Source organism: Rhinopithecus roxellana, chromosome 1 (genome assembly GCF_007565055.1).
Source record: "Rhinopithecus roxellana isolate Shanxi Qingling chromosome 1, ASM756505v1, whole genome shotgun sequence".
Classification (NCBI taxonomy): Eukaryota; Metazoa; Chordata; class Mammalia; order Primates; family Cercopithecidae; genus Rhinopithecus; species Rhinopithecus roxellana.
In genome coordinates, this window is record NC_044549.1 from 13,814,380 (window position 1) to 13,839,799 (window position 25,420).

At 35.3% G+C, this 25,420-nt stretch overlaps 1 protein-coding gene across 1 annotated transcript in view; it reads left to right on the forward strand.

Moving 5' to 3' along the window:
* Positions 1–25,420, forward strand: part of EPHA3 (EPH receptor A3) — a 373,049-nt gene that overhangs the window by 327,556 nt on the left and 20,073 nt on the right. The window contains exons 14-15 of the mRNA XM_010382161.2: positions 17,969–18,118; positions 19,230–19,423. Of these exons, the coding sequence (XP_010380463.1) occupies positions 17,969–18,118; positions 19,230–19,423 (344 nt within the window). The remainder of the gene's footprint in view (positions 1–17,968; positions 18,119–19,229; positions 19,424–25,420) is intronic.

Genomic DNA, 25,420 nt, shown 5'->3' on the forward strand with positions numbered 1-25,420 from the left:
TTTTAACATTTAATGATTTTAATTCTGAAATTCTATACTTTAGTTTAATATTCCCCACCAAAAGCAGGATTCTCTCATTCCTCAAATCTTGATATTGTTAAATGTACCCATCTTTTCACCATGGTTGAGTCACCCTGAGTTAGCAGATTAGATAAATTCTCAAGACCTTATCCCACTACATATCATTTTGAAACACTTTCAAATCAATGTTTAATAAGTAACACCTATTTTTATTATAAAAATGTCAAAACAGACGTATAAAGGAAAGTTGTCCATAATCGTGCATCCACAGAAAACATTTATAAGATTGTGAGTCAATTCTTCCAAATTTTTCTTCATACTCTTACATACAAACATGTTCGTGAATATATTATTTAAATATAATTATTCATAATACAATTGTATGCCATTTCTCTCCATACCAGTACACTTCCTGAATATATTTCATTGTCAATAAATAATCTTTAAATTTTGATGTTTAGTAGGTTGCTGTGTTCTATATTGTTTTATCTTTTTTTAAAGCAAATCCTACTTAGTGAGCAAATTATTATTATATTTAGTTTTTTCATATTTTATACAAATGTATAAATGATCTGCCTGTATTCATAATTGTTATGAGCCTCATGATTTTCTTTTTTTTTTTTTTTTTTTTTTTTTTGAGACGGAGTCTCGCTCTGTCGCCCAGGCTGGAGTGCAGTGGCCAGATCTCGGCTCACTGCAAGCTCCGCCTCCCGGGTTTATGCCATTCTCCTGCCTCAGCCTCCCGAGTAGCTGGGACTACAGGCGCCCGCCACCTCGCCCGGCTAGTTTTTTGTATTTTTTAGTAGAGACGGGGTTTCACTGTGTTCGCCAGGATGGTCTCGATCTCCTGACCTCGTGATCCGCCCGGCTCGGCCTCCCAAAGTGCTGGGATTACAGGCTTGAGCCACAGCGCCCGGCCGAGCCTCATGATTTTCTAATGATACATTCCTAAAAACGAATGTTTTGTGTCAAAGATTATGTGACTATTTTGAAAGCACACTTTACTACACTCTTGATAAAACTAGGTATTATCATTAATTTTACTATTATCAGGATTAATTGAATGTATATGTTTTAATTTGCATCTATTTAATTCAAAATGTATTTGAATTTTTTGTGAACTTTTCTGTTGCTGTTTTCTTTTGTGTTTGTTTTTTGTTTTTTAGACAGGGTTTCACTCTGTCACTCAGGCTGGAGTGCAGTGGCACAATTATGGCTCATTGTAGCAGCCTCAAACTCCTGACCTCAAGTGATTCTCCCGGGCTCAAGTGATCCTCCCTCCTCAGCCTGCTGAGTAGCTGGGATTACAGGCATGGGCCACCAGCCCCAGCTAGTTTTTAAGTTTTTCTTTAAAGAAAATTCTTTCCATGATAGAAATTTAGAAAATATAGATAAACAACAAGTAAATGTCTAATAAACATTTCTATTAATACTACACAAACATAATTATTAGCATTTTAAATTTATCCTTTTGATTTTTTAAATAAATTTTCACGAGTAAATAACTCTTCTTTTGGCATAAAGTTACAAAAATGAGATTGTGCTGTATATACTGATATATAAAATGATTTCAACATACCAATAAATTCAGCCCTTTATGTGTAAATCAGTGCCATTTTATCTGCCTTGTTTTAACTTAAAAATATAAAATACATAATTTTCCAGATGATTAAATATTTTTACAGTATTTCATAATGTCTAATACTATATTCATGTACATACTTTAATTAAAGCACTAGTAATTGGGCAGAATTACAATATTTTCATATTATGAATGATACTTTTATGTCATGATATCTATTTCGTGTCTGTCCATGATGACCTCTTTGGGATACTTCTATAGAATTAACATTACAGGATCAAAACGTGTACAAATATATGAGAGTTTTTGGCATATATATTGCCCAATTGTTTTTGCTATAGTTTTTTTTTTTTTTTTTTTTTTATCAATTTTCTCTCCTAATGACAGTATCTTTCTCCATATTCTCATCAGCCAAGTGAATGGGTGGTTCCAAAGATGGTAGTCTTCTGCTATTTTCTTATTATCCAATTTTAAAAATGTATTCCTGATTTTCAAAAAAAAAGCTCATCCTATTTGCAAATCACTCGAGAACTCCAATAATCAAAATTGTCACATGGAATGCATATCATGCTATATATAATAAAGAACCTAATATGCCAGGTAGCATTTCATCCGCAAGTAAAGCCACAATAATAGAACCACTGAATAGCAATGGCACAATGCTGTTGGGATGTATCTAGATGCATTGATATAGGAGCTAGGACTCTCCCAATGGCTTTTAATAATAAACCCTTTTTATTTTTCCAATTTTCAAATATACCTCATAGTGAATTTACTTTGTTCATGAATCTAAATATTTTTTTAAAAATCTGAGTATTTTTGAAAAGCCCTTAGACACTTAAAATATGTCCTACACAAAAATGTTTTTCTTACAAACACAATTCAGATGGATAAGAGCATGACAAATTAAGAGAAGTTTTGTATCTTGTAGCTAGTTGAATTAAATTTACAAGTGATTAAAATTATATAGCCCTGAACACTTGATGAAATTGCAAAACACGGGATAAATACCTCAACAGTGCTTTTGATCTCCTCTGATCATCAGAAAAATTAGCCAATGTATCTGCAACAAAGCATCATTTTAATCACTGAACTATCAGTTCAGTAGACACTATATGCAACAAGGGATACTTATTGTCTTAAGGAGTGTATTTCATTCTACTCACTTCTACTCTTTTTCTAAGGCTATCCGTCTTAACCTGTCATGACATAAGTACTTCTAATAGCCCATGAAAAGTGTCACGCTTACTTACATTGTCCTTGTTACAACAATCTTATTATACAAGAAAAATACCCTTAGGATAAATAAAAACTATTTGATAAAACACTTTATTTGAAATGTTAAATTTCTGCTTATTCAGTCAGGTTCTAATTTCTATGCCATATTAAATTATTAATTAATTAACTAATTAATTTTTTTGAGATGAAGCCTCACTATTTCTCCCAGGCTGGAGTGCAGTGATGCAATCTCGATTCACTGCAACCTCCACCTCCCCGATTCAAGCAATTTTCATGCCTCAGCCTCACAAATTATTTGGATAACAGGGTCTTGCCTCCACACCTGGCAAATTTTTGTATTTTTGTTAGAGACGGGGTTATTCCATGTTGGCCAGGCTAGTCTCAAACTCCTGATCTCAGGTGACCCACCTGCCTCAGCCTCTCAAAGTGCTGGGATTACAGGCGTGAGTGACTGTGCCCGGCCCTGTATTAAATTATTATATGAGAGCATCTCTGTCCCCATAAGTAGGCTTGATTGCCAGGATACTCAAAAGGATAGTTTCTCTGGCAGGAACTGGAAACATTTGTCCAACTTTAGATGATTCATGCTATGGAGAACACAGTGGGTTAACTCTAAATGTTTCAGTTACACTGATTGTTGCTTTGTCAGGACCTCTTTAATGTTAGAAGAAAGGTATGGTATGGAAATTGCTCTTTAACGTTTCTGAAATAAAAGTGCAACAGGCTCTTTGCATTTCTGTTTCAGTCTCTGAAGATTCTTAAAAACACACTGAACAAATAGGCTCATTCACTACCAATAAATAGCAGATTCGAGTTCTTCGGTGTTCATCCTTGTATTTTCTTGGAACTCTCTCAAATGATCCATGGGAGTCCTGGCTTTCTTCCGAGAAGCTGTAATTTGCATGTGCATTTCTAGAGTAATTTAGACATCGTTGATTTAATCTCGCATAATAGGCCTTATTTAGTACAATAAGTTTATAGTTTACTCTAAATATGAGGTATGGTTATAAAGTAAGAGGACTTCAATTTTTTAAAAAAACAAATACACCAAACAGCTAAATGAGGCAGCATTCTAAGTTTTCCTTTTGGAAATAAATGTATACTTACTCCAGGAATGCTGATATTGCACAGAATGTTTTGGGAATTTCTCTTTTGGAATTATATTTAAAGCTAAATTATGACTGATGCCATTAATAAAAAAATTTTAAGCAAGTAATATTTTGGGATATAGGCTTGACTGAGATAAAATCTTGTCTCGATAAGCAGAGTGGGGTGACTTACGCCTATAATCTTAACACTTTGAGAGGCCGAGGCAGGAGGACCTCTTAAGCTCAGGAGTTTGAGACCAGCCTGGGCAACATAGCAAGACTTCATCTCTGTAAAAAAATAAAAATATATATATATAAATAATATATATAGTATTTATGTATATATATCTATATTTATATATTATATATTTATATATAAATAAAAATATACATTATATATAAGTACTATATATATGTTTTTATATATTAAAATAATATAGGCTGGGTGCAGTGGCTCAAGCCTGTAATCCCAGCACTTTGGGAGGCCAAAGCAGGTGGATCACCTGAGGTCAGAAGATCGAGACCAGCCTGGCCAACATGGTGAAACCCCATGTCTACTAAAAATACAAAAATTAGCTGGATGTGGTGGCATGCACCTGTAATCCCAGCTACTTGGGAGGCTGAGGCATGAGAATTGCTTGGACCTGGGAGGTGGAGGTTGCAGTGAACCTAGATTGTGCCATTGCACTTTAGCCCGGGGGAGAGAGTGAGAATCCATCTCAATAATAATAATAATAATAATAATAATAATAATAAATAAAAATAAAAACATAAATTTGTCAGGCATGGAGACACTCACCTGTGGTCCCAACTACTCGGGAGACAGAGGTGAAAAGATCACTTGAGTCCAGGAGGTTGAAGCTGCAATGGGCTAAAGCCTGGTAATGGAGCGGGACCCTTTTTCAAAACATAAATAAATAATAATAAATTTAAAATGAAGAAAAGAAAAAGAAAAAAAAGATTATATTTTTGTGCATATATTTTCTGTTTGTTTATTAACCCAAAGCAGTAAACCCAGCTTAGACATCTGTCTTGTTTATTTGATTTAGTGTGCTCTGATTATTGTTATTTCAGGAAAACAAGTTCACCATTCAAAACAATTTGCTGAGGCATTCCTTTTAGATAACAAATCCTGGTTAATCTGCGTTAAAAAGTCAGTCACATTAATAACATTTAACGCAGTTCATCTAGTGTCTGAAGTTTCGGGAGATTAAGATTTGGTGCCTCAGTGCAATGACCCTTTCCTGGTTGATCCTCTGAAAGCTATTGCCTGTAGGTAGAGTGTAGTTGCACTGAAGAATTATGACGGGCATTTCAATCAATGTCAGTAGAAAAGAATAGAGCATGGAATGTCTGCCGCTCTCGTTTTAAAACATCTCTGTGAGAGGCAGGATAGAGGAGTGTATAGAAATTATATAATCTATTTATGTATTTCAAACTTATTAAACTTTGAAGAGTATTTGAGGAGTTGAGGGAACACCTAAGCTCAAAACTTAATTTATCAGACACTCAGATATTTTCTCACACTGTGTTTTTTTAAGTGTATCACAAGCTTTCCTTCCTTATGTTGTCAGTAGCGTGCCTGATATGAATGGGTCAGCTAAGACAGTACTATACACTTTTATGTTTGTTTTTCCTTTTGCATAAGGATATTGTGTAGGGGATCAGATTTCTTTTTCCCCTAATACTCACTTCTTGCTATTTCTTCTCATTTCTCACTACTGTGTTATGCAGAAATTACAAATGTTGATATTTTCCATTATACGATATTATTATGCATCATGTAATGCCTGTAAAACTCCACTGTACACTCATGGGATGTTCAGAATGAATAAGGCTGTGAAGTTTCAGTACTATTACGAAAATAGTTTCTATCTTGTGGACCCCTAAAATGCTCTTGGGGACCCACATAGATGCTTGGATGACACGTTGAAAGCCACTGTTAAGGATACTTTACAGGGACAAAAGCCCCTTAATAACTAAATGAATCTTTTTGTCATTATTCACCGGTGTAAATCTACACTATGGCATAGTTTTATGTGCTATAATGTATTTTAAAGAAGTAGCCTTGAAAGCAGAACTGCAGCTGCACACCAAAGCTGCCAAATCATCTTGAAAGTCCATGGACTTCATTGGGATGGATATGATTAGAGCATTTAGATCCACAAATTTAAATCATCAAAGAAGTTTTGTGTCTGAAAAAAACAAAACAAAACAAACAAACAAAAAAAAAAACAGAAAAATGAATTCCTTTCCTTTGGTTTCTCATCATGTAACTTTGAAAGTATAATTATAACATGTTTGTTGTATTTTTGCCCTGGGTCTACTAATTTACTTTACTTCATTCTAACAGAATCATGACACTGTTGTAGAACAGTTTGCCCCTGAATGATTTTTCAATCTTTGCTCTTATGAAATGTTATTTTTAACTGGTTAGTATTTTTACATCTATGCATTCATGCATCTATATAGATGAACATTTCTATATTCATATGTTGAAATACATGGAATCCTAAATTCCAATATGGTAATGTTTAATTTTCTGTTTTATACAGGATCAAGTTACTGAAAATACAGACTTTTATCTTATTTAGATGTTGTGTAATCCGTCACTTCAGTTCTTCCTATGTCCTTAAGTTCATTTTGGGAGCATAATTACCACATAAACTGAGTTGGAAAATTTGAGAAAACAAATTGAGTTGTCCTTGGCTATATTCCCCATTATTAGATTTGTTTTCTTTTTCATTTCTATTCTGAAGTTGCCTACTTAGTACATACTAACTGGATTTTGTTAGAACATTTTCTTTTACGTAATGATTTATTTCACTTTTTAGATCTGTGACTCTGCCACATTGATGCCAGATATATTCTAGTACAACTTTGTTTTATTTGATTTCATTTTAAGGATAAGACAAAAAAAGAAAAGTGGCCAAGCAAGTGGTTAAAAGCTAAGAGGTTAAATATTTCCTTTCTGGTAACTCCAACCTAAGAACATAAATAACAGAAAACAGGAGGCTTTGTTCTGTAACATTTTCAAGAACTAAAAATCTATGGATATCAAAATTGGTATAATACAAAAGACACATATTAATTTGGTAAGTAATATATGTCACATGTCACTTATACCTACATGAAAAAGGTAATAACAAAATACCTAATTTGTGTCCTTCATATAGTAAAAGTATTTTAAGCTGTGAACAAAAAAAAGTCAATGATGAATTTATTGCCTCCCTTCTTATGATCAATATGAATATGCCTGCATGTAGCATCAGAAAATACAACCATTTATTCAATAACTAGAAAACTCTCAAAGGTTCAGTGATTTCAGTGATTAATGTTGAATCAAAACTTAATGGAAAGTCTAGTACTTTCTACCCATCTATTTCAGAGAGATGAGTAGCATGAACATTTAAACATGTAAAAAACAACTATCCAGATTTATGTGGTGAAAAATTAAAACTATAATTGTGAAGTGGAACATAGGAGCACACAAGTAAAGGCAGCAAAGTAAAATGAAGAATGCAGACAGTCTATGGAGAATGCAATTTTATATAGGATGATCAGAGAAATGGTCTGGTAAAATGACACTAGAGCAGAAAATGGGTTTGAAGGAAGGAGCAAATATTGAGGCTAAAGAAACATTAATTTTGCTTTCACTAATTTTCAATTGAATAAAATAATTTTAATAATTGCCCTGATTCCAAGAGGCCCACCTTGCAGGAAGACAGTTTAAATCATTAGATTAACAATTTAGCTCAGTCTAAATGTCAAGCTAACGGTGACTAGTCCTCGTTTCCTATTGGTGATGCATGCTTCTAGTCCCAGCTACTCAGGAGGCTGATGTAGGAGGATCACTTGAGTCCAGGAGGTCAGGGCTGCAGTGAGCCTTGATTACACCATTGCACTTTAGGCTGGGGCAACAGAGTGAGACCTTATCTCAAAACAATTATTAGAATGAATTTAACATTATTCCTATCATCTTAATTGCCAATTGTCAGTATCCTCTGCTACATTTCTACTAATTTACCATTGCTTCTTCAAAAAATTGTGTTCAGAGTGCTACAAGTTCAGACTTTGAAATGAATTACTGTAACTTTTTTAAAAATTAGAGATTTTAGACCGGGTGTGGTGGCTCAAGCCTGTAATCCCAGCACTTTGGGAGGCCGAGACAGGTGGATCACGAGGTCAGGAGATCGAGACCATCCTGGCTAACACGGTGAAACCCCGTCTCTGCTAAAAAATACAAAAAAACTAGCCGGGCGAGGTGGCGGCCGCCTGTAGTCCCAGCTACTAGGGAGCCTGAGCCAGGAGAATGGCGTAAACCCGGGAGGCAGAGCTTGCAGTGAGCCGAGATCTGGCCACTGCACTCCAGCCTGGGTGACAGAGCGAGACTCCATCTCAAAAAAAAAAAAAAAATTAGAGATATTAAAAATTAGAGATTGAATATATATAAAAAATACAAAATTGGACATTTAAAACCTCACTGAACTTTTAAAAAAGCCAGATTCATATTAGGATATATATATGTGTGTGTGTATATATATGTGGATATATATGTATATATATGGACTTATACCCCAATGTTTGCATTATTTTTGTTGAAGATAGATATCATACATCAGATTACTTAGTTTTTACACTGTTTTATGAGAATCTGAAAGTAACATAAGCATTATGAGTTTGTGTTTTATTTCCTGGATAGCCATAGAATAACTTAGAGCATGGAGATTTTCCTGTATTTCAAGAAATACTTAATCATTTCACATGATGTTGAAAGATCTGAAAAGTTCAAAGAATGAGGTTTTGCTACCTAAAGGATCGTTTATCTCTGATCTCTTGTGGCAATCAACATCTGCTGAAACTATTCCCTCAGTGGCTCTGAGATTTGAACTACTGGGGATAAGACTAGATGCTTCCCTTGGGAGCCTTCTTGGATCACCCTTCACCTTGTTGTCTGCAGTGAATGAATTTTAGTCCCTGACAATAGATAGATGCTAAATCTTTTAGCCAAATAATATATCTCTATAGTTCCACTTTTAACCTGAGAAGCTAATATTTCTCTCCAGGTTAAATACTCAATTACTTGGGTTTACTCAGATAAACTCTCCAAAGTCCTTTGTCACTCTAAGTATGACCTGACAAAGCTCAAAAACAGGAAATGTGAACTATAACCAGCAAGCCTTTCCTAAATCGGCAGGCAGAGATTTGTACATATAATTAGAGAAACATTTGGTAGCTATGTGATATTACGCCTCAATATCCAGAGATTTCAACAATTATACTCCTTTTCTTTAGAAATCAGAACTTGAAGCCCCCTAACCCATTTCAGTTAAGCTCCTGAAAAATTCAGGCTTTTAGCCACATGTCTCATTGAACTGTCTAAATTCATTGAGCTTAGGGAACTGAATTGCAGAGTCTTTCAAGAAGAGGCTTACTGTGTGATTCCTCATCTAACTGCTGTTTCTAGGCAAAGTGGACAAGGTTTTAGACTCTCAACTAATCCTGCAGTGGAGTTTAGGAATTATGTAATGCATTTGTCCAGAGAATCCCTAGCATCTTTACCTGTAGCACTTTATTCATCTCCTTTAACTTTTCTGTAGAATTCTAGAGACATAAATCAAGGTGACACCATGTGGATATGCAATTCAGTCCAAAGTTAGTCTTTCTTTAAGAGTCCAAAATAATTAACACTGAAAATGTCAGCATCCTTGATATTCGTGTAGGTTTAAGATAGAAAGTTGAAAGAGCTACGGTTCATAAGTCAGTAAAGCTGTTAAGCGGTAAGATAAAACTGAACGTAAAGTCAAATTTTATATAGTCCATGACCCTGTTTCTGAATGACAAGACAGCTGTGCAGAGAGGTTAAGAAACTTGACTAAAATTAAATAGGAGGGTCAAAACTGAGCCCAGAAACCAAGACTCCTGATTCTTATTAAACTTCGGGATCCAAATGGAGCAAATGACTAAACTTACCCTGTACCTCCAGTTACTTAGCTATACATAGATAAGAAGTCAGCACGTGGAGGAACTGGTGAAGGTTTGGTATTGGAGATATAAGGAGCAAACATTAACTTCTGATTCTGTTAAGTTTGAATTGGAGGTCTTTCTGAAATTGAGGTTTTAGATACACTCCATATGCTGTGATTCTGGGCTTGCTCCAAGCAATTGGAAGCTTTTCTGAAATACATAAATATATCTTGGGAACTTACATGTGGATATAGAGACCAGTAAAAGTAAATGCTTCATTTTAAATGTTTAAATATGGTCAAAAACACATCTTCATAAATAATTTTTATAGTAACTAGCTGTGCTTTTATAATATTCTGAGTGCCTAATGTGGTACATCCTTCTGAAGCATCTACAGTTTTAAAATGTCCTTCACATATATAAGCTGGGAAAGCAATTTCTAAACCAGAAAAAAATAATACTCATGCAATACGAGCTTGAATTTGTTGAGGTGGGAGGTGAAAAGGGAAGAGGAATTTTTGTGGTCACAATCAAGAACAGAAATATGCATAAGCTCTGTGATGAATTACTTGTAGGAAACTTAGACTCCTATATATTCAATTTATTTTAGTTTGGTAGTCTCAGAACTACAGCTCCTCAGCTTAAATGCAGCAAGTCTTATTGTAAAGTGTGACTCAATTAAAATTTATTGCCCCAGCTTCTTCTTTTAACTATATTTCAGAAGCAAATTGGGCCCTCAAGGACTCTTTTTCAGTGTCTCTCTATGCCAATAACGTTTACGTTTTTGTAGCTGTAGACAGTGTTTGCTCTTGGAGCAAGCACTTGTGTCTTACTAAAATGCTTGTTTACTGATACTTCCATTTAATAAAAAATTGATGCTTAATTTATAAAGTGACTTTGCTTTACTAGCAAAACTTAAATTAACAGGAAGTAATCCTAAAAAAGAAAAAGAAAAGGAAGGAAGGTAGGCAAAAAGAAGAAAGGAGAAAATAAAATAAAACAAAAAATCCGGAAGGGATATTATTACACCATCAAAATCCAAGTATTAGAAGATTGTCTCTGGTGAACTTGACCCTTGCTCTTCTATTAGTAAAGGTATAGCCTATGACAGGGCTATATAATATCCCTAGAAAGTTGATTTCACTTAGTCTATATAAAATCCCAGATAATTTGTAGACCTCATGTGGTTTCCTTTGCCTTGCTGATTGTACAACATTTAAAGCAGTAGTTCTCAAATGGGGATGATTTTGTTCCCCAGAAGATACTTGGTATCGTCTTGAGGCATTTTTGGCTGTCACAGCTGAGGAGATGCTAACGTAATCTAGACGACGGCAGTAGAAGTGCTGCTAGATATCCTACAATGCACAGGACAGCTGTCACAGCAAAGGATGATCTGGGGTGAAAGGTCAACAGTGCCCTTCTAAAGAAACCTTGCCCTACAAGCTTCCCATCATGCGCAAATAATGGGAGTGGGGATCAAATGTTTCTCTCAGGTACTTTCTGTTTCTTCCTGTTCATATTGGACTGCAAGTTGCATGGGACAATATAGACTACATTACCATTTGTGACCAAATGTGCAACAGACTAGCCATCTGTTATCAGGCCTCCTGGAATGTGGAACTTCAAGCTATCACAAACATAATGCAACAAATCATAAGTCTTGTGTGCCTGTTGCAATTTTATTTTCATTTGGTTTCAATTAAACACTTGAAATTACTTACCACCCTCCACCCTAGGCTCTAAATTTAAAACATAGCCACTTTAGTTTTGATGTTCTATTTTCATCTTATTAAGACATCATGGAGTAAAATCATACATAAATGTATACCTCTAGAAGACAAATATATCAGATATTTTAGTCAGTATATAAGTCTTACCCTTGTGTAATTTTTTAAATGTTTTCACAGTTTACTTAGCCTCATTCTACAAGGGGGTAACGTCCATGTGTGTAAACTAAAATTATTCTTTAATTAATTGTAGCTTTAGGTTGGTAAAGTACCTACAACATTAATATTGAAGCAGTTGATGTAGAATGTGTATTGTTTATGGAGTCAAATGAAAATCTTTGCAGCATTCTACAAACTCTAAAACATATAATCCATACAACATCTTGTGACATATTTTCATAATTCTATAGATACTCTAAAAAAGTTGATACTCAGTGAATCTTATATTAACTATCATTGTGGAGTTTCTCAAATGTATTGATATAACAACACTATTAAATAGTAGCATAAGAAAAAAGAGGACATTAGAAAGCAGTAAGATTTAATAAAATAAACTATTATGTTTATATTGGCTCATTCACATTCACATATATTATGAAAAACTAGACTAAACTCATTGTCAACTGAAAATGAACTACATATTTAAAATGCTCAAAATGATCAGAAATCTTTAGTAAAATCTACTTTGCTAAGTCCACAAAATTATAAATCGTATTCTCACTTGACAGAAGAGCATGCTCTTTTGCAAGCAATAAAGTGTTGTAAACAGCAGAGGTCGAAAATAAGACATACTTTAAACTGGAGGAATGCAGTGGTGAAGGGGGGCAGGTGGTTATTCCTCTGGACATCCCAGATCAGCCAGGATAGTAAAGCAGTAGAAGGAGGGATCACAGAAGATGGAGTGACCAACTCTTGCTGGAAGACTCTCAAATGTTCACCCAAAGAGTTTATGTTTGACCAAGATGTTCAGATAAGAACTTTACCAGTTACAGAAAGCAAAAAAAAAAAAAAAAAAAAAAAAAAAAAGCCTCCCAAGAAGAAAGACCATGTCTTTGGGAAGATAGCATATACACAGGGGGAATTCAATGAAGATCACTGAGCATCTATTGAATGCCTAAACTGCACATTTGCCAAGATAACACCTAAAAAAGAAAACTGCTCTCTGTAGTGAATGTGTATTGTTTATGGAGAGCACAGGTTCATGTGAGTTAATACTCTTTATCTTCAGCTTTATAATCTATTCAGTTTTTCAGAAGCTTAATAATTTCAAATTATAGTTTGGGTTTACTATTTTTATTTGTTGCAGTTGATATGACAGGCACTACTACTACTACTTTTACTAGTGTTGAACACAAAGAGTTTGAAACTACAATGAAGAATTTAAAGAGTTTATGAGAATGTATGCATCTACCTGTTCTTAAATTCTGTAATCAATTTGCTGGTTTGAAATTTCACCTGTAGTTTGATTTTTTTTTTTACTTCAAATTAAATGTGTACCATGTTGGTTTATTATTCTTTTATTTTTAAAGCCAGAGCAACTTGATGTTATTTGCTTGCCATAGAATAAGAGAAGTTTTAACACTTTCTTTTTATCTGATTTAGTATTAATTGCTAAATTTGAATTGTTTTGTAGCTAACAGTGAGCTTTTCCTAGTAGTGTCATTTAATAAATTTGTTACATCAACAATAAATGTATCAATTAAAGGGAACTGAAAGGAAGGAACGGGCATAACATTTATTGAACACGCTATTAAGGAGCAGACACTTTTTTAGTTGCTTTATATATATGATAAATTCATGACAGATGACAAAATTTTCTAAATAATAATATATAATTCTCAATCATCTTTATTCTCTTCCTGATTCCCTCAATGATGGATGGTGTCATTTGCAATATGGTTAGCTAGAAAAGAGATGAGAATCTTGAATCTGTGATTATTTCATTATTGGAGTTAAACTAATCAGTCTAATAAGCTACCTATTAGCAGATAATGAAAATTCTCTAATGAGAAGACCAAATGTTTCATGAATATTGAATAAATTCTGGGCTAAATAGCTAACTGTTGGCCAGGTGCGATGGCTCACACCTGTAACCCCAGCACTTCGGTAGGTGGAGGTGTGTGGATCACTTGAGGCCAGGAGTTAGAGACCAGCCTGGCCAACATGGCAAAACCTTGTCTCTACTAAAAGTACAAAATTTAGCCAGGCTTGGTGGCGCACACCTCTAATCCCAGCCACTAAGGAGGCTGAGGCACAAGAATTGCTTGAGTCTGAGAGGGGGAGGTTGCAGTGAGCTGAGAGAATGCACAGCACCACTGCACTCCAGACCTAACTGTCTATGAACTTCAGCAGTAACAATGGGCAAGGAAACAACACTCATTCATGTTTTCTTCTAAATAAAGAGTTTAAATTAGTCCCAGCTCTTGTTTTAGAATGAATTGATTGGGTGTCATATATAAAAATATAAATTAAGAGTTTTCCACTAAAAATAAAAATAAATATGTTTACTTCTAAGTATATAAGCTCAATTAACGGTGACCTGGGATGGAATTTGGACAGCAAGGAAAAGAACTGGTACACCAATTGATCAATAGCAGTATCTGGATAAATTAAGGAAACATTTAAAGCACTGCACCCTGGTTTCATTGTTGAACTGATTGAATGCCACTTACTTTTTGTATGTTTGTAATAACATGTCCAAACTCAAATGAAAAATAAATTAGATTGCCCCACTTCCTCGTGCTTTCCCATAAGGGCAGCAACTGAACCCTTGATATAGTTAAGAGACAAAAAGGAAAAGGAAAGTGTAAATCGAAAACCTGAATGACACAAGTAAAAAGACCATACCTACATTTCCAAAGCTAGCAAATCTTGTAGCAAGACGCCTTTGTCATTTCACAGGTATCTGCTGCACAATGTGACCATGATACCTTTCCAAGGTGCCACAGTGAGCTAAGGGCCAGAATATTTTGTTTAAAATTAGTGCAAAGTTAAAGATAGTGTATAGGTCACCTGATCAGCAAGTATGCTACATTGAAAGGTTTAAAGTTGTCATTCTAACAATAATGTGTGTGTGTATGTGTGTGTGTGTGTGTGTGTGTGTGTGTGTGCAGGCTACAACAATTACAAAACACAACCAGAAGAGCAGAATTGAAAATTTAAATTTTTCTTATTAAGATAATTTACTATACATTTTTCTAAACATATATCCCTTTTGTATAAGTTTTAAACATTTTAATAAGATTTACACAGGTGTAAGCAAATAGACCATATCTAGTTGGAAAATATTCTGGAAATAATTTGGTTGAATCTATAACCATGTACTGCATTAGAGAACATACTGTACAAGTCCCAGGCAAGTTAAGAGATTCAGGTGAGTGAAGCTTTCCTTGAAGATATGATCATGCGACACAGCAGAAACCTCTCCAACGTTATTGTGTCTGCATTTAGAACAGCGCAAAAGAGGATTCTCCTTCCAAGTTTAAACAGAAACATGGCTCTGTTCTTCCTAGAAAAGATCACCTTTCAGTATATCACTATTTTAAGAAATTCTATTAATCTCAACGCTCTTCTCTCTGGAAAATGGTGAAGAAACACTTAAAATGAAACAACTCTTCTGTGTTTCTTTTTAACCCTGATTGAATTAAACCAAATAAATACACTTCTCTTTCATGACTGTCAGCAACCTGTTGTTTGTTTTTTTTTCTTATGACTCTATTTTAGTTTCAACTAGAGACCTCGGTAAAGCAACAAATATCTGGGCCTAAGATTTTCTAAATAGGTACAAAGTTTTCAGCATAGAAAAGGCCTTTTTTTTCTTTTTTTTTTTTTCCCCCTCTTTTTAGTGCCATTTAAGTACACTTTACACTTTCAGTATTACTGAAAGTATACTGAAACGATCCTTTCAGTATAAGTATACCTATACACTTCCAGTAATACTCAAAGTATCCTTTCAGTAATTTGGTTCTGGAAAAAGAGAAGTTGCAAAGGCGGTTAGGAAAATAACAAGTGTCTATAACAGAGATAAGATATTTAATTGAGGTTTTTAGGATACTGTATCCCCCTTGTCCTATGAATACAGCTTTGTTTGACTTTTGTTAATTCTTTGAGTTCTTAAGAAGGATAAAGTAGGCCCAATGATTCCATTTGGTATCCTGAGTAGATTTTGTTTAGTGCCACATGTATAAGTCCGCTTTTGTCAATATCAGGGAGTAGTATTTGAAATTTTGAATTATGAAAACATAAACTTGGTCTAGGCATATGTAGATGAGTGCTTTGGGGGTTTTAGTGCACTTCGCACACTGTAGTTTATCTCCCTAACTTCCAAGGCTGTCTTTTCTCTGGCTTTGGTCTCTCTAATTTGTTTTGTTTTACTTCATCAATAGAAACTGTCAACTATTCTTCACCTGATAACCTCTTAGGAAAGTTGTGTTCACTATGTGTCTTTGCATGCTTAGTCTTCCTGCTGTTGGTGCTTTTCCATTTCCTCAATTCTCTGCGCAGTCTCATGCATTCTTCATGACTGTGTAAGCTCTACCTTTTCAAAGAGCTTCTGGCAGTAGTCTCCCTGAGCAGCTCACTTGTGCCAAAACAGCAAGGAGAAGTGCTCAGTTTTACTGAGTTAGTTCCAATCTTAGCACTCTCCTAGCCAGGATAAAGTTTCCCAAGTGCATCCGTGATTAAATAAAAATTGGACATTTTAGCTTCCTCTTCCATTATATTTCTTCACACCGGAAACTGTTTTTCTAGAACATAGAGTTTTCTCCTCTGTGCTTTGATTTATGCCATTTGCTCAGAATGTGAGAGTACTGAGCTAACATTTATTGAGTCCTTACTATGTCCAAGGAAGAAACTAAAGATTTTACTGCAATTTGTCATTTAGTCCCACAACAATGCTATGAACCAGGACTATTACATTCTCAGTAACAGATGAGGACATTCCGGCATAACAAGGCTTAGAAACTTGTCTCCTAAGTTGCTAATCCATTTGTGTAAAGCACTATATTGCCCCCTAGAGCATCACTTCAAATCCAGTGGCATGCTATGAGGCCCAGTAGATATCGGTCATATTTTGATGAACATGGCTTAAGATTTTGATGATGTGAGTTCTTTGAAATATCCATCCCTTTTTTCTTATATCAAATATTGTACTCATCTTTCAAGTGACTTCACTTGAAATTGAGGTCACTTAATTCATAAGTGACCTCCTCAGTTTCTCTAGTGAGAATCTTGGTGCCACGTTCCACATCCACAGTGGCTTTTACTACTGTCTTACTAATCAGGGTAAAGTCCATGGACCAGCATCACATGGAGTTTGTTTGAAATGCAGACACGGACTACACACGCAACCTCCTGAATCAAAATTTTCATTTTACTGGGAGTAAGCTGTATATGATTTATATGCATTATAAAGTTTGAAAAGCGGTGTGCTAGATACCTATTTCATTCTGTATTTAGTTTTTTGCAGTAACTCATTATTACTCCTGTTTGCCTGACACTTTCCAAACAAAAGAGCCAATATGTTATTTATAATTGTTTCACCCAAAATAACTAGCATAATACTTCCTATATGGTTGACAATCTGTACATCTTTATTAAATGTATTTATTGAACTAAGAGCAAATTCCGTAGACATTACACTTTTATATCTCCCATAACTCATAAAAGCAATATTATTCTCCTCTAAATTATACATTCTGGTAATGTAATTATTATGTCTAATTTATATGGTGCTTGCCTACTATCCAGAAGACACTTCAATGATTAATGATGAAATGAAACACGCAGTAAATTAATCAAGATGATTATTATATTGAAGAGAGTTTTAAAAAATATTTTATTTTTAGTTTATTTAGGTAACAAACACCTGTAAGCACTTATGTGCTAGGGAGCGGTCTAAGTTCTTTACAAATATGGACTTACTCACATACTGAACTTCGATTGCTTGGTCAAGCATAAATCTGGGTTAAATCAATGAAGGTTGATTTGTGATACCTCTTTTCATTCGAATACATGTCATATCACATCTACTTCAGGTTGTTTTGTTGCAGATGATTAATTTACATGCCATAGTTGATATAAAATGTCAATATTTAAGCAATTTTCTTTTTTATATATAATTTCAAAATCCTTCCAAATTATTTGGAAGTAAAATTTTCTGTAAATGGTATGCTACTTCTGGTTGGTATTAAAATAGAATAACATCAGAATGTTTAACAGGAATGCATATTCCATTTCAGAACAGAAATACTATGAGAAATTCTGTCAGGTTTCAGACTATGTTATGTATATTATGTATGTTCTATGCATTGCTCATTTATGTAGACATGATTTTATATTCAAAGGGAGGGAAGATCCCAATCAGGTGGACATCACCAGAAGCTATAGCCTACCGCAAGTTCACGTCAGCCAGCGATGTGTGGAGTTATGGGATTGTTCTCTGGGAGGTGATGTCTTATGGAGAGAGGCCATACTGGGAGATGTCCAATCAGGATGTAAGTATTTGTGGTCTATGAGTTATGAGTTCAGATGAAAAGATCAAGCTGTGCAAGGAAGTGGAATATAGTGAAACCGGGTGGCTCCTGGTTTGTAACATTGAAATAAAATATTTAGCAGCAATGAAACTGTTTCCAAGTCTCGCAAGGATATTAACTATTCTTACAGATTTACATATTTCCCTTAAGCAAGGGTTTAGAAAAAAGACGAAAGAAACATTTGTAGTGAAAATGTAATGAAGTAAGTGACCTAGGGCTGGGCGCGGTGGCTCAAGCCTGTAATCCCAGCACTTTGGGAGGCCGAGATGGGCGGATCACGAGGTCAGGAGATAGAGACCATCCTGGCTAACACGGTGAAACCCCGTCTCTACTAAAAATACAAAAAAACCTAGCCGGGCGAGGTGGCGGGGGCCTGTAGTCCCAGCGACTCCGGAGGCTGAGGCAGGAGAATGGCGGGAACCCGGGAGGCGGAGCTTGCAGTGAGCTGAGATCCGGCCACTGCGCTCCAGTCCGGGCGACAGAGCGAGACTCCGCCTCAAAAAAAAAAAAAAAAAAAGAAAGAAAGAAATAAGTGACCTGTAAGATAATCTCTAGATTCTAATACACGTTGAAGTTTGAAAGTCAGTGCTTTACACCATTGAAAAGTACTAATGAACTAATAGTTACTTAATTTTACGGCACTTAGGATTTTACAAAAAAAAATTACTATGATTTGAAAGGGACCATTTGACCTGTGGTATAACTAAAACCTGTATACTAATTTTGTCCATATTCATTCATATATGTTTTTCATAGAGAACTATATAACTACATAGTAATTTCTTTATAACACCAAATTTCCTCTATCATTTAACATTTCTTTTTATTTTAACCTGCAAAGGATCTTTATATACTCTCCTTTCCTACATTTATGTTCTTCCAATCTTCGTTTATATAATATTTTAGGCATACATAATTTCTTATTTATTTGATCAGTTGTTATCCTTTTAGGCAACTGAAAATGAGAAATTTTCCCACTTACCTTTAAAATAACCATATTTGTGAGCCCTGTCCATGAAAACGTAAAGTAAGTGACACTTCCTGGTTCCTGAAAACTTTGCTTCTCACACAGGTAATTAAAGCTGTAGATGAGGGCTATCGACTGCCACCCCCCATGGACTGCCCAGCTGCCTTGTATCAGCTGATGCTGGACTGCTGGCAGAAAGACAGGAACAACAGACCGAAGTTTGAGCAGATTGTTAGCATTCTGGACAAGCTTATTCGGAATCCCGGCAGCCTGAAGATCATCACCAATGCGGCAGCAAGGTGACACATTCAATTTGGTATCCTGCATTCACTCTGAAATTTGTGTTTGCTATCTCCAAGACGTTTTTAGCCCGCCCCACAAATGCATTATTTGAAACTTGTATTCCACAATATTAGAGAGATGTATTTCCCCTTTCTTTTTTAATCTTTAGAACTAATTCTCCTGCTCCTTAATAGGAATGATGAAATTCTGAGATATATTTTAACATGTATCTTGACTCTACCTTCAGGCTTGTTTAAGTCTTTGGGAAACAGGAATACTGGTGGGGTGCAGTGGCTCATGCCTGTAATCCAAGCACTTTGATGGATCACTTGAGGTCAGGAGTTCGAGACCAGCCTGGCAACATCATGAAATGCTGTTCCTACTAAAACCACAAAAATTAGCCTGGTGTGGTGGCGGGAACCTGTAATCCTAGCTACTTGGGAGGCTGAGGCTGGAGAATCTGTGAACGTGGACGGCAGAGGTTGCAGTGACCTGATATCATGCCACTGCTCTCCAGCCTAGTCAACAGAGTGAGACTCTGTCTCTAAATAAATAAAATAAATAAATTTACTGATCACATACTTCTTTTCACCCTTCATAACTAAAGTAGTCCTGATTCATCTTGCATTTGAAATAATGAAAAAGAAATTATCCAAAATATTGCACTGACTAGCAACATGCAAGTTTTCCCCAATTAATTAAACAAATGTTTGTTTAATCCATATTGCATACCAATTACTTTGCTAGACACCATTGAATATAAAACTAAGAGTAAGATAAAGCCAGTGCCCCTGGACAACACCACAAATGTTAATACTCTACAGCTATAATGCAATCCTGGATGCACAAAGTCTATTTAATTTTATGCATATTCCTCTAGGTTAAGAACTACTGAGTTCTCTCAGTGTTTAGAAGAATGTAAATTAAAGTGTATCTACAAAGTACAGTGGAAGAAAGAAGGAAAAAGAGATGAATTTTGTCAGAGGCCATATAAGAAGAAAATAAATATTAATGTATTTGGTGCCTCTCAGAGTAATTAAAGGCAAAGATATCTTGTCTAATAATTTTGATTCTCATTACACGCATATGAAAAAAAGTTATTTTACACTTTGATAATGCATTCTCCTACAGACTTTTAATTTTTCTTTCTGATTTGTCACGTAAGTTAGTACATATTTTATACTTTTAAAACATTCCTCTTGACAACTAGAGAGAGAAGCATTTCAGACCTATTTGGGACCTCTAGCGATATGCCTACTCAATGGCTTGGACTTGTTAGTTCAATAATATCTTGATTGGTACAATGGAGTTTTATCAGTAATGATGACTTGTGGGTTATTCTACCTTCTTTGCATAACCAGTTGCTTCTCAATATTGATTCTCAATTGTGCCAGTTTTAGGTCTCAATAATACTATCCTGCCCTGTTGTTTCCATTGCTACAAAGCTTACTGACTAAAGCTGGCATTCAATGCATGGGAAATTCCTTGGTTTTTGCCTGAAGTTATCTGTTTGAAGATCAAGCAGGGTGTGTGTGTGTGTGTGTGTGTGTGTGTGTGTGTGTGTGTGTGTGAGTGAATATGTAAGTACATTACAAGTTTGATTAACCATGCCTCAGTATCATATTTCTATTAAAAAATCAATCATATTTAATACTATATTTTAAGATGTCAAAAATCAATGTCCCTGAAATCCACAGGGAATAAAACAGCAAAATTTTAACATATAAACTTTTTTTATCCATTCTCCTGTCAGTGGATACCTATGTTGATTCCATATCTTGGCTATTGTGAATAATGCTGCAATGAACATGGGAATATAGGGAATATAGATACCTCTTTGAAATACTGACTTCATTTCCTTTGGCGATATACCCAGAGTGGGATTGTTGGATCATATGGTGATTCTATTTTTAGTTTTTTGTGGAACCTTCATACTTTTTTTCCGTATGGCTGTCCCAATTTACATTTCCTTACTTGCCAATGTTCCCTTTCTCCACATCTTCACTAACAGTTGTTATCTTTGGACTTTTTGATAATAGCCATCCTAACAAGTATGAGGTGATAGATCATTGTGATTTTGATTTTCATTTCTCTAATGATTAGCAATGTTGACCACCTTTACATAAACCTGTTGGCCATTTGTCTTCCTCAGAAAAAAATGTCAATTCAGGTCCTTTGCCCATTTTTAATAGGGGTATTATTATTTTTGCTATCAAGTTATATGAGTTCCTTATATATATTGGATATTAGCCATCTATGAGATATATTGATTGTAAACATTTTCTCTTCTTCTCTGGATTGCCTTTCATTTTCTTGTTTTCTTTACTGTGCAGAAAATTTTTAGTTTGATATAATCCTCCCTGTTTAATTTGGCTTTGGTTCCTATGATTTTGGTGTCGTCTCTACAAAACTGTTGCTAAGACCAGTGTCACAGAGCTTTCTTCCTGTGTTTGCTTCTAAAAGCTTTACAGTATTAGGTCTTCAGTTTACCCATTTTGTGTTGATTATATTGAGTGCACATTACGCAGTTTTTACATAATAGTTGAAAAAGTTAAGTAGGAGAATCATAAACAAGATCTTAATATCAGTATATAAGGATCATAGATTAGTTATTGAAAATAACACTTAAGAATCACTACGACTGAATCTAGTAATAAGTCCTTAAATAAAACTACCCATAACTTATTGCATAAGGATAAATCTCTATCCTAAACTTCACAGAGACTGTGTAGACTCTTAGAAATTCACCTGACAGTTTAACAACTAACAGGATGACAAACCTGTCCTTCCCTGGGCCATGTGGTCCTCATTTTGTACTCTGAAGCCATTTATTTTGATCTTTACAGCATAGATAGTAATCACAGGGGAAAAAAAGGCTTTGCCTATCATAAAAACAATCAAACCATTTTCAAAGCGAACTCATGTAATGTAATGTAATGTAGGGATATCTAATACCAGTTTCATAGAGAAAAGTAGTCTTACTATCAGATCATAATATGGGAGGCTATGTCCTAGCATCCAAATTTTAACATACTTTCATAATTCACTTTTCCACTCTCATTGAAATATATCAAGTACTTTTTCCTTACATATTTTTCTTTAATACATGAACAAGTTTGATGTAATTTGTCATAAAACATAATTTTAGAAAAAAATCAATATTTTCTATGAAAAGACAACCATCTTAATGTACAGCATATAAACATTTGGGCAATTACATTTATATTTTTACTTATTACCATCAAAATGCACAATGGGTTAGATTTTGTCATAATGCATTTATTATTGACAACCTCACACTACTATATGCAACTATGTCAAGAATGTTTTTTCTCTTTAGAAAATTTGCTTTCCTCCTTTTGACAATGATTATTTCATCCTTTTCATAACTGATTAAAATGACCCACCTCTGTAATTTTTAGTGATGTCCCTGCCAAATGCTTTATTGAGAAAATAAGCCATTAGATGGGAACTTCCCACAGCAAAACAGAAATGTATTGGCACCTGCACCTACCCATAGTGTCCTTCTTTCCTCTAATTATAAAAGGAAGTGTCCCTCTATTTGTCAGAGGCTAATCCTCTACTCTGCCTCTCTCCCTGTCTCCCTCTCTCTCTTCTACATATCTGGGCTCTTTCTTTGTGTAGGATCATTGCCACAAACGTATGTTCTATTATATTCTTTCTCGCTATCTTATTCTTATCACCAGGGAAACCTATTACACATACAACTATCCAGGTCTATCCCAAGAATCTCCAGGAAAAGAGAATGGAGTTTGGATATTTTATAAAAACGTCAGGTGATTTTTCTCTCATTTGGAAAATTTAGGCGATATTGCTTGTCAATATTACCCCTGCTGGCCCCACATCTCTGCCAACTACTTCCCTACTTCTCTAACAGTCTTCACAGCCAAACTTCTCAAATAATGGACTCACAGACATAAAGTCAATATTCTGAAAATTTATCAGTTTTCTCCCCCAGCCTGATCCTTCCACTGCTTAATTAACTGCATATATCAGCAGCTACCCATTCACCTAACCAGGAATTGGAGCAACTCTTGGTACCTCTTTCTTGCCCTCCGCACTGTGATCATCTGGATCAATGAGATCTATCTCTACCCTTTTTCACTGAAAACATTTTCCTCATGGCTGTTTCATCTTCTGACCTGGACCACTGCAATAGACTCCTAACTTGTCCCCTGCTTTGATTGCTGTCAAACTCCAAACATTTTTTTGCACAGCCTCCAGAATCTTCTTATCAAAACATATATGATACAGTTTCAGTCACTTGTTTATAATCAATATTGAATTCATGTTACACTTATAAAAAAATCTAGTCTCCTCTTGATTGTTTAAAAAGCCCTTCTGGCTGAGTGGAGTGGCTCGAAACTGCAACACCAGCTACACAGGAAACTGAGGCTGGAGGACAACTTGTGGCTAGGAGTTGGAGACCAGTCTGGGTGTCTCCAACACCAGACTGGTCTCCAGACTGGGTGCAAGACCCCCATCTCTACAATTTTTTTTTAAATGGGCCAGGCATAGTGGTGTTTGCCCATGATCCTAGCTACTCAGGAGGCTGTAGCAGAAGGATTGCTTAAGCCCAGGAGTTTGAGGTTACAGTGAACAATGATAGCAACACTGCACTCAGCCTGGGTGACAGAGCAAGATCCTGCCTCTTGAAAAAATGTATAAATTAATTAAAAAGAAAACTTTGAAAAGTCTTGCTTCTCCAGTGTTATGTATTTCATTCAAGTAAATTTTATTCAACAACTATTTTTATATAATACAATGAGATGACTATAGTCAATAATACCTTAATTGTGTGTTTTAAAATAAATAGAGTTTTCTGCCCCTCTTTATTATATACCAGCCTCCCATGTGCAAGGGATAGACTCTGAAGAAAAATAAAGAGGAAAAATATGATCCCTGCCCTCCTGAAGCTTACATGATAGAAGATGCACAGTAAGCAACAGACAAGTACAGACCAGAGGAAGGAAATCAGTAAATGGCCCTGATGGACAATAAGGAGTAGCTGGGAAAGAGTCTGAGGAGTTGATGTTTGAGACCTGCAAGAAGGGAATGAGCCAGCTGTGTAAGCTCCCCTCGCCAAAAAGAATATTCTTGGCACAGGATTAAAAAAAAATGCAAAAGTCTTCAGATGAGAAAGGGTTTGGAGAGTTCTAGGAAGTGGCAGAGAATAATGTGACTGAAGGGAGTCTGTCATGAACCTAAGGAGGTAAACAGAAGCCAGAGCACTTGAGGCTACACAGGCCATGGTGAGGACTTTGAAATATTTTTCAAATGCATGAGGAATTCATTAGGCATTTGGACCAGAGAAGTAAGATGATTTGATTTATATGGCTGCTTTGTAGAAGGAGGAGCAAAAGTTATGAGGAGGTGGGGGTCATTTTAACCTTTCGACTTGTGCCACCTTCACCTAAACAATACTCTAACCTCAGTGGCCACTTCTAGTTCCTGCAGAAAGCAAAAGCATTTCAGAAGATTGTAGCACATGCTGTTTGCCTTGTCTCAGATTCTCCTTTGCACCTTTCTTTCTTAAGGAAGCAACTTACACATCATGTATGTATTGAGTCATTGTGTGGCGGCACCAGAGAAATAAAGTTTAACATCATTATTCTTTTACAGAGCACCATATTCTCGTTCTTCATCAGTATTTTAATTCTGTTTTCTGTGTTTGCGTGTGTGTTCTTTTAACTCCATTTTAATTCTTTTAAATCCATTTTCTCAATAAACTCTTAAGCCCTGTGAGAGCACACACCATGCTTCGCTTGTATTACCAGTGCAGATTGATAATATGTGCTCAATAAATATCTCCTGAATACCTAATAAATATTTGCTGACATCATTAGTAAATTTCCATTTCAAAAGATGCAGTTTGTAGAAAAAATTCCAGTGTTTTTCTGTTCTTTGAACAGATTTTTTTATAGACATTGATCATATGGTAAAAGCCTAAAGCTGTTCTCCTAAGCAAAATTCTACATGTGTACCTTTCTGTC